This window comes from Myotis davidii, unplaced genomic scaffold, assembly GCF_000327345.1.
Source record: "Myotis davidii unplaced genomic scaffold, ASM32734v1 scaffold450, whole genome shotgun sequence".
NCBI lineage: Eukaryota > Metazoa > Chordata > Mammalia > Chiroptera > Vespertilionidae > Myotis > Myotis davidii.
In genome coordinates this window covers 875,268-884,511 of record NW_006282385.1, presented here as the reverse complement: position 1 = coordinate 884,511, position 9,244 = coordinate 875,268, and the positions used below count along the sequence as shown (strand labels likewise).

The following is a 9,244-nucleotide window of genomic DNA, read 5'->3' as shown; positions in this document are numbered from 1 at the left end:
AGAATAAAAGGTCTCCCGCGACCCCACCGCCGCGCTGCGCCCCGAGCCGTGCCGGCCTCATGGGAGTCCAGGGCCTCTGGAAGCTGCTGGAGTGCTCGGGCCGGCCGGTCAGCCCGGAGACGCTGGAAGGGAAGATCCTGGCCGTGGGTATCCTTAACGAGGCGCCGGGGCCGGTGCAGCTTGGCGTCGGGGTGGTGCTCCCTCCGGGACGTCTCCCCCCGGCCCCCCAGCTTTGGGATTGCACCCCCTCTGACCGGACTTCGGGGTTCATCACAGAGGCGCGGTGCTTTCCGCTTCCAGTGCTTTCGTTGTCTCACCAGGAGGGCGGAGGGGACGGTGTCCGCACAGAGGGTGGGGTGAGGAGCACAGGGGCGATTTGAATGAGGGAGCTCCGCTTCGTGTCTGGCGCTGCTAATACCGCACGGCGTTCCCCCGACGGGGAAGTCGGCATGGAGAACGTGAGTGGGCTTCCTACCCCTAGTTTTGCCTGCTGTTTTGAGTCCTCAGTTTATGTTAGACTTAGAGGAAGGATAGTGTGATCAAGTGTTTGACATTTTACTTATTTATTTTTTAGAATAGGAAATTTATATGGTACTACACTGCTCGAAAAAATAAAAAAGATATACGGTGAATTTTGTTGCTCCCAAGACTTTTTAAGGACTGTTAGAAAGTCTTGGCTGTTTTTATTGTGTGTGTGTGTGTGTGTGTGTGTCTGTCTGTCTTTGGAATGAAATATGTGTTTCTTCATTACCAAAACATGTGAAGTGCTCTTTCTGAAATTGCCTTTTTTCCTTTTTACTTGCTAAGCATTTTAAAAAATATATACTTTATTGATTTTTTTACAGAGAGGAAGGGAGAGAGATAGAGAGTTAGAAACATCAATGAGAGAGAAGCATCGATCAGCTGCCTCCTGCACATCTCCCACTGGGGATGTGCCCGCAACCCAGGTACATGCCCCCGACCGGAATCGAACCTGGGACCTTTCAGTCCACAGGCCCACTCTCTATCCACTGAGCCAAACCGGTTTCGGCAACATTATTTTTTTTTTTAAAGAGTCTTTTATGTTCTAGAAGCTCGTGGTAACTTACACCAGTTCCCTAAATGGGAACCTGTCAGTACTAGTAATGTAATTATTATTATACTACTTTTTTGCAGTGTGAATCTCGGAATACATCTGTAATGGATTTGCGCTTACAAGTTGTTATGCAGAGCACCTTGGGGGACAGGGAAAGTTGTGGTGGTGGTGGGTGTGGGGTGTGTGTGTGTGTGTGTGTGTGTGTGTGTGTGTGTAAGCATAGGTCTTACTGCTGCCCTCTAATGGTTTCTCAAATCACTGCTTCCTAAAGATTTTCTTCCTAGAACTACATGAGAACGAAAGCAGTTTTGTCGCAGGAGCCCTTAATACTGCAGTAAAGATTTAGGCCATTTTACATTACAGCCCATATGAAGATTTCATTATTTGTAAATTCATTGCGATGACACACGAAGTTCAACATTCCAGTTTTTTAGGAAGTTGTCCAATGTAAGGAAAGGCAAAGCATTTAATTTAGATTATCTATTCTCAGAAGTTTTAGCTCTTTTCGGACATGAAATGGTTTTCATGGGGTTTTGGAGCTTTTTTTTTTTTGAAAAAATGAATCATTTAAAAGGAATGTCACAAGTTGTTCTCCAAAAGAGTTGTGCAAATTTACTACAATTCCATAGAGATTATTAGATTTTTTAAAGTAGCATTTTTTTTTTGAAATTAGACTTCTTAAAAGGATACATATGTCTATGTAAGATTTTAGAATTCAATGTGTGTGAATAGTAGACATAAAGTTAATTGGTTTTAGGTAGATTTCTTCAGGGCTAAACATTTTTCAGTTTTGAATGAATTGTGATGAGTCCTTAGTTTCATCTTTTGGATGGTATCAGTTATTAGGAGTTTGAAATTGGGAGATTGAGGAAAAAGATTCCAAAATGTTTTCATTAACAGTTCATTTAGATATTAGCATTTGGTTAAACCAAGCACTTAAAGGAGTCCGAGATCGCCATGGGAACGCAATAGAAAATGCTCATCTTCTCACTTTGTTTCATCGACTCTGCAAACTCTTATTTTTTCGAATTCGTCCTATTTTTGTATTTGATGGGGATGCTCCACTACTGAAGAAACAGACTTTGGTAAGAATCATCGATTTTATTTTTCTTTCCACATTCTTAGAAAGAAAAGTTCAGATAAAATTTTAACTTTTCCTTAGAATTTTGGAAACCAAGACTTATTTTGACATATGTACAATTTAATTTAAATTTTCTTGAACAAATAAACACTTTTTCTTTGAAAAAAAAGGTGCATATATGGGACTATATCATGGTTGCAATGATAAAATTTAACTTTTAATAAAAAGACTGAAATTATTACAATTGAGACCTTATCCTTTAGAGTGTTTTCTTTTTTTTTTAAATTTAAAAAAAATTCTTTATTGATTTCAGAGAGGAAGGAAGAGGGAGAGAGTGGATAGAGCGTTGGCCTGTGGACAGAAGGATACCAGGTTTGATTCTGGTCAAAGGCGTATATCAGGTACTGAGGGTAAAGTTTTTTTTTTTAATATATTTTTTATTGATTTCAGAGAGGAAGGGAGAGGGAGAGGGATAGAGAGATAGAATCATCAATGATGAGAGAGAATCATTGATCGGCTCCTCCTGCACGTCCCCTACTGGGGATTGAGCGGCAACCCAGGCATGTGCCCTTGGCCAGAATCGAACCTGGGATCATTCAGTCGGCAGGCTGACGCTCTATCCACTGAGCCAAACAGGCTAGGGCTAGAGTGTTTTCTTAAGTGTTCTGCATTTGTTCTGGTTATGTTGCTACTGCTCAGAGCATTATAGAAAAATCTATAGGGGAAATGGCTCCCTGAGCCTGAGATTGAGGGTCATCCATGATGGTGAGCCTTCTTTTAAAGGTGAATTGAATTTTAGGAGTGAGCGATGTTATGTGTTGCCAAGTTTGACTAAATGGGTATAAAAGTATGAGAATAAGTTTCTTTATTCTGAAATTAGTTTAAAAAGTGTTTGAACAATGTTGTGAACTTTGAAGTAATTGGATATATGACCTTTATATGTTGAAAATGTCAGCTCATGACCTTGTAATCGAACCAGACAGATACTAAATGAGGGCATAGGGTAAAAGCAAGGATCTGTAAGTGATTGGGGACATTTGTTGCCTCAGTAAAGGACCTAGCCTTGAATGTTGCAGTTGTTAATTATACTCTATATCAGGTAGTCTTTGGAAGGATTAGAAAGAAAGAGAGAACTCCAGAACTTATTTACCTACTGGTTGTAAGTTTGTATGGACCCATACACAACGAATTTCCAATTTTCACTCCTGATAGAGTAGTTAGCTCTACCTTAGCAATCATACTGCAATATAAATGTATCAAACCAGCACATTGTACACCTTCAACTACGTTATATGTCAAATCTCGATTTCAAAAAGGAAAAGGATGTTTTGGTATTTCTGCCTTATATTCAACCATAAGCATGGAGACTTTCATTTTTCCCTACTTGGACATTCCTTACAAGGTATTCTAATACATTTTAGGATTTCTTATGATATAGTCATGAGTATTAAAGGACAGAGTTACATATAAGTAATGTATTTTGTATAAAAACCAGTGTCAGAAATTGGTTTTGGCATAGCAGTGGCATTTCAAAGAAGAAGTTAATATAATCCCTTTTTGGGAAGCATTTACTTAATTATATGTCAGTAAGTTTTAGGCTTCTTGAGGACTGTTAAAAGAAACTGAAAGTGAATTAAAATATATAATATCCAGTCTATTAAGTAGTAGCTAAATGGAGACTAGGCTTTCTTTACATGTGAAAAACCTGAAGATAGCCACTGATACGGCAATTATAGGACATACTAAAATCACGAGCATCTGAAACAGTGGTTCTCAACCTGTGGGTCGCGACCCCTCTGGCAGTCGAACGACCCTTTCACAGGGGTCGCCTAAGACCATCGGAAAACACATATATAATTACATATTGTTTTTGTGATTAATCACTATGCTTTAATTATGTTCCATTTGTAACAATGAAATTGGGGGTCACCACAACATGAGGAACTGTATTAAAGGGTCGCGGCATTAGGAAGGTTGAGAACCACTGGTCTAAAAGCTCAGAAAACCAGATTCTGTGGGAAAAAAATCACAGAACTGTTGTTAACACGCTACTACTCTGAGGTAAAATCTGTGTGCCTTCTTTTCCCAGGCTAAGAGAAGGCAGAAAAAAGACTTGGCCACCAGTGACTCCAAAAAAACTACAGAGAAGCTTTTGAAAACATTTTTGAAAAGACAAGCTATCAAAACTGCCTTAAGAAGCAAAAGGTAAGAGGGAAATCACATTAATTTCAAAGATTAATTAAAGCCTTTAAAATTTTTGCATTGGATTTCTGTGTCTGCCTTTTCCTAATTTTAACTCACAACAGGAGAGAGAGTAAAATGAGAGGAATAAGTGGGATGTCCCTTTGACCTAATAATTTGAAGTTTTGGAAATTCTCTGTTCGTGTGAATTAGCTTTGATGAGAGAGAAAAGCTGTAGTGTGGCCCTGCATGCGCGTTTTACCTTTATAAGGTTCCTTTTCGTGTCTACACTGCATGCTGTGACCCAGGCTCTGAGACGCGGCGGTAAGTTTCCTCTTTCTCTAGGCTGCACTTACTTTTTGCACAGTGGCCGGGGCAGCCGTTGCCCTGTGTTTCCCCTTCCGCAGCCCCTCAGCATGGTTTTTGTGATGAGTGGGCGAGTACTATTGATTCAAAGTGCTATTTCCTGTCATCTCTGTTTAAGCCTGTGTGTACTTTGCAGAGATGAAGCACTACCCAGTCTTACTCAAGTTAAAAGAGAAGATGACATCTATGCTTTGCCACCTTTACAAGAGGAAGAAAAAAACAGGTAAATGTTTATTTTAAAATATTTATTATCACTGTATTCAGACAGACTTAACCCTTTATGTTTAATCTACATGTTAAGGCTGGCGGAAATTATTGCATCTAAAATATGCATTCTTGACATGGTTTAGAATATTTTTCAAAACTAAATTTTTTATTGGTAACTAGTCTTTGTGTTTTGGTGGTTTGTGATGGTTTCTTTTTCTTTCTGTAGAGCCTGTACTAGGACTGTTGTTTTATAATTCACGAAACATGGATTTTAGTCTTTCTTACATTTTGATTATACTTGCTGTCTCTCCCGGTTTCTCAGCCTCATGTCCTCTCTCATATCACCGTACAAACGACCACATACAACAGCATTCTTGCTGAGCCCAGGAGATGCTCTGCAGGTCTCAGTGTAACATGGTGCCTGCTGAGGACCTTCTGGCCACTCTTTCTCAGGCTTCTTTGTGGGTTCTTCCTGGCTGGCTATGATTGTCAGCGGCTTCTGTGGTAGAGGTGCAGGTAGAGGACCAGTTTGACTATGTCCTCCACCCGTCCTCATTTCTTTCTACAGGGGCGCCTGAGAGGACAGGTCACTTCTGAATCAGCCCAGTTCTCTTTATCTTCATCACTGCCACTGTCATCTTGTCTCTAGGTTACTATACTGGCTTTCAAATCTCTTCCCGTCTCTAGTCTTACTCCTTTGTAGCAACCACTCCCTGCGAAGCCCAGTCTCTGCATTGTAGTGTAGAATAGAATCTATTAAATCCCAAATCTGATATTGTCGTTTCCTTACTTAAAACACTTCCTAGCTTGTAATTTTGTTTTATAAGGATAAAATTTCAACCCTTTAACCACATGCTTTTCTAAACAGTATAATTGCAGGAGATTCCAGAAAGCTTTCATGACATCCCAAATTCGGGTGAGGTGACTTTTATCAGACTCTGGCCAAGCTGCTCTTCCCTTGTGATGGAAGAGCTTAGGTCATATTGTGATTGTCCCCACCAGACTATGAAACAGTGATGGGACATATCTTGCCATCTTATTCACCATTGTAGCCCCTACAGGTAGCAGTACCTTGAGCTCAAGAAATATTTAATCACACATTAAATATTCATTAAATCATTACATTGCACATATTGTAAATGTATGTTTGACTTTCAGTTCAGAAGAGGAAGATGAAAAAGAATGGCAAGAAAGAATGAATCAAAAACAAGCATTACAGGTATTTAAATAATTTTTGAATTCAGAATTTATGCTGTTATTTGAAATGAATCACATTAAAATGAATAATTTTAATGAGGTAGTATGAATTTTGAAAAGTATCTTAAAAATAATGAAGATAAATGCCTTTTTATTGTGTATGTATGTGTATGCATGTGTATATATGTATATATAAAATACATGCATACACATATATATGGAATTATGCATAACTAGATATCCAAAATAAGCTGTTTTTCTTTTACAACCTACCAACCAATAAATAAAATAGAAATAGTTATATATGCTCATGTAAAATACAGCCACATACCACCCACAAATAACTTCTAGTAATACTTTGGCATATACTAGTCCATTCCCTATCCCTCATATGGTTGAGTGTGTGTGTGTATTGATTATACGTATGCATATATATGTAAATGTATGTCTTTGTATTATATGCTCCAGTTATCTATTGCTGTGTAACTTAGTGGCGTGAAAACAGTCATTTATTATCATCTTTCACTGTTCAGGGGGTTGATGAAAGTGAGGTAGTTCCCTTTCAGTGCAGTCAGATCGTAGCTGGGCTGGAGTCTCCTCAAAGGCCTCCTCCCTTGCACGCTTAAATTCATAAGGTTCATCCCTGCTTTAGGGTCTTTGCACTTGTTATTCTCTCTGGCTGGAATGCTCTGTCCTTAAGGAGGCTTTTTGTTATTTTTCAGATCCCTGTTCAAGGTCATTTTTTAGTGGGCTCTTCTCTATTTTTCTCTTTCTACTTTTTTTTAAATCTTCACCTGAGGATATGTTTTTATTGATTTTAGAGAGAGAGGAAGGGAGAGTGAAACATTGATTGGCTGTCTCTGTTACGTGCCCTGAATGGGAATCAAACCTGCAACCTGAATATGTGTGCTGATCGGGAATCGAGCCCTACTACCTTTGATATATGGTACAACACTCCAACTAACTGAGCCAGGGCACTCTCTTTCTATTCTTCTAATCAACTCCCTTAGTAGGATAGCCTGCTTTATTTTCTCATTGTATCTTGTTTATGTATTTGTTTATTATATATCTTCCTTCACTCCTAAGAGTACAGACCTTATCTGGCATGATCTCCATAGTACTCTAGCTCCTGGAACAGTGCTTGTCACATTAGAGGTGCCTGGTAAGTAATTTTTCTTTTGAATGAATGAATGAGTGAATTAATATATTCCCTAATGTGCCATTCGCTTTTATGCCTATTGCAGATTATGTACAACTGTGTTTAGCCTATTGTAGATTATGTAGAACTCTGTTTATGATATAAGCACAAGATAAGTCTGTCATGGTGAATAGCATTAAGGCATGAAATGTTAATTTTATGGTGTTATGTTTTATTCCTTACAGGAAGAGTTCTTTCAGAATCCTCATGCAGTAGATATTGAGTCTGAAGACTTCAGCAGCCTGCCCCCTGAAATAAAGCATGAAATCTTGACTGATATGAAAGAATTTACCAAGAGAAGAAGAACATTATTTGAAGCAATGCCAGAGGTAATACATATTTAACAGCACATTATTGCAAAGAATTGAGAGCTGCAAAAACATTTTTCATTAGAAAAAAAAATCGATAAGCACTGTTTATACAATGTTTCCAGTAAACAGCATTTGTGACGCATCATATACAGGGTGTCCCCTCACTTTAACGGCTGATAGCTCAGTTGATGTTTCTTTCTTTTCAGATTTAACCCAATGGAATTAATAATTATTCAAAGTGTGTATACATTTTATTTTAATTCTCAACTTTTTTATTTCATAGGTGTTATATATATGTAATCCACATACATATTAGATGGGCATTTTGTTTTTTATGTATAAATACTCCACCCAGGTCAAGATATAGGGCATTTTCAGAACTTCGGCAAACATGCGATAAATACGTAAACAAACGCTCATAAGCAGAATCCTACCTCTCTAGCCCCTACTGCCTTTTCTTTTTTTTTTCAATGTCTCCCCATTCACAGTACAGACCAGGCAAAGAGCCTGAGCTGAGGTGTATATGGAGTAAGTTTACTCTGCCTCCTATTTCTGTACAGTCAGTGTAAGAACACAGCCTGTTCACTGCCTTTTCTATAAACAATACACCTGAGCATAGAATTCTTCTATTTCTCTCTCTCTCTCTCTCTCACACACACACACACACACACAGAGAGACACACATATGAGAGAGAGAGAGAGAGAGAGACCGAGAGCGAGAGCGAGTGCGCGAGCAGGGCTTGGACCGTACCACTAAGAACTCCTGCTTTGTGAGAAAGTCCCACCAGTGAGCAGCTGGATACAGAAACCAGGAAAGGTTTCCAGTGACCCATGACCTTGAAATCTCACCTATGTGAGTCATTCATTTAAAATAACTGCCATGTTAACTCAATGGCTATAGTTACAAACTCCAATATCTTTTAGACACTAAATCTTAAGTGATCCAGGTACCTGCTCGCACAGTCACACAGTCCCTTATGGTATAGGTTAAAATGGCATGGGATTTCTCTATCCACGAAGTGCTAAGTCTTACACACAATCTCTTACACACAATTTCCAAGGGCCTGGCTCTTTCAGAAGGACCAGCCTTTCTTGGGAGCGCAGAATAAGCTACAATGTAGTTGTGAGAAAAAATGACTATGAGAGATCCTACTGGGAAAACACACATACACTAACAAGCTGCTTGCATATCTATGTTTTCTCAGGAAGTAACGAAGTCCAACTCACTTCCTAAATACAAGTCCAAAAGTTATTCTCCATGTTTAGTTTGCACAGTAAGGACCTTTCCAGTGGGTATTTAAATAGAAGACAATAATGTCTTGAACAGGCCAACGTCATTTTTTTTTTTTGTATACCTGATTCAACACATCAACTTCCATCATGCTAATGCTTTGTTTAAATTTTCTGTGAAACAAAACAACTGCTCTTGATGGAATAAAGTCAATACCAAAAAATTTTTAGAGAAAGATATTTTTTGAGAGGAGAGGTTGATGATAAGATCTTACTCTCTCTTTTTTTTTTATTAAATCTTTATTGTTCAGATTATTACATTTGTTCCTCTTTTTTCCCCCCATAACTCCCCTCCTTCCAGTTCCCACCCCACTCTCCGCCCTCACTCCCCCACCCCC

At 38.8% G+C, this 9,244-nt stretch overlaps 1 protein-coding gene across 3 annotated transcripts in view; it reads left to right on the top strand.

Moving 5' to 3' along the window:
- The first annotated feature begins 6 nt into the window (after positions 1-6).
- Positions 7-9,244, top strand: part of ERCC5 (excision repair cross-complementation group 5) — a 29,394-nt gene continuing 20,156 nt past the window's right edge. For 2 of the 3 annotated variants that reach the window (XM_015559204.1, XM_006752918.2), the window contains exons 1-6: positions 7-147; positions 1,985-2,160; positions 4,246-4,361; positions 4,840-4,926; positions 6,069-6,129; positions 7,491-7,634. In XM_015559204.1, coding sequence (XP_015414690.1) covers positions 60-147; positions 1,985-2,160; positions 4,246-4,361; positions 4,840-4,926; positions 6,069-6,129; positions 7,491-7,634 — 672 coding nt within the window. In that variant the 5' untranslated portion in view covers positions 7-59. Of the gene's footprint in view, positions 148-1,984; positions 2,161-4,245; positions 4,362-4,839; positions 4,927-5,778; positions 5,972-6,068; positions 6,130-7,490; positions 7,635-9,244 lie in introns of those variants that run through there. The other variant, XM_015559205.1, reaches the window with a different exon arrangement.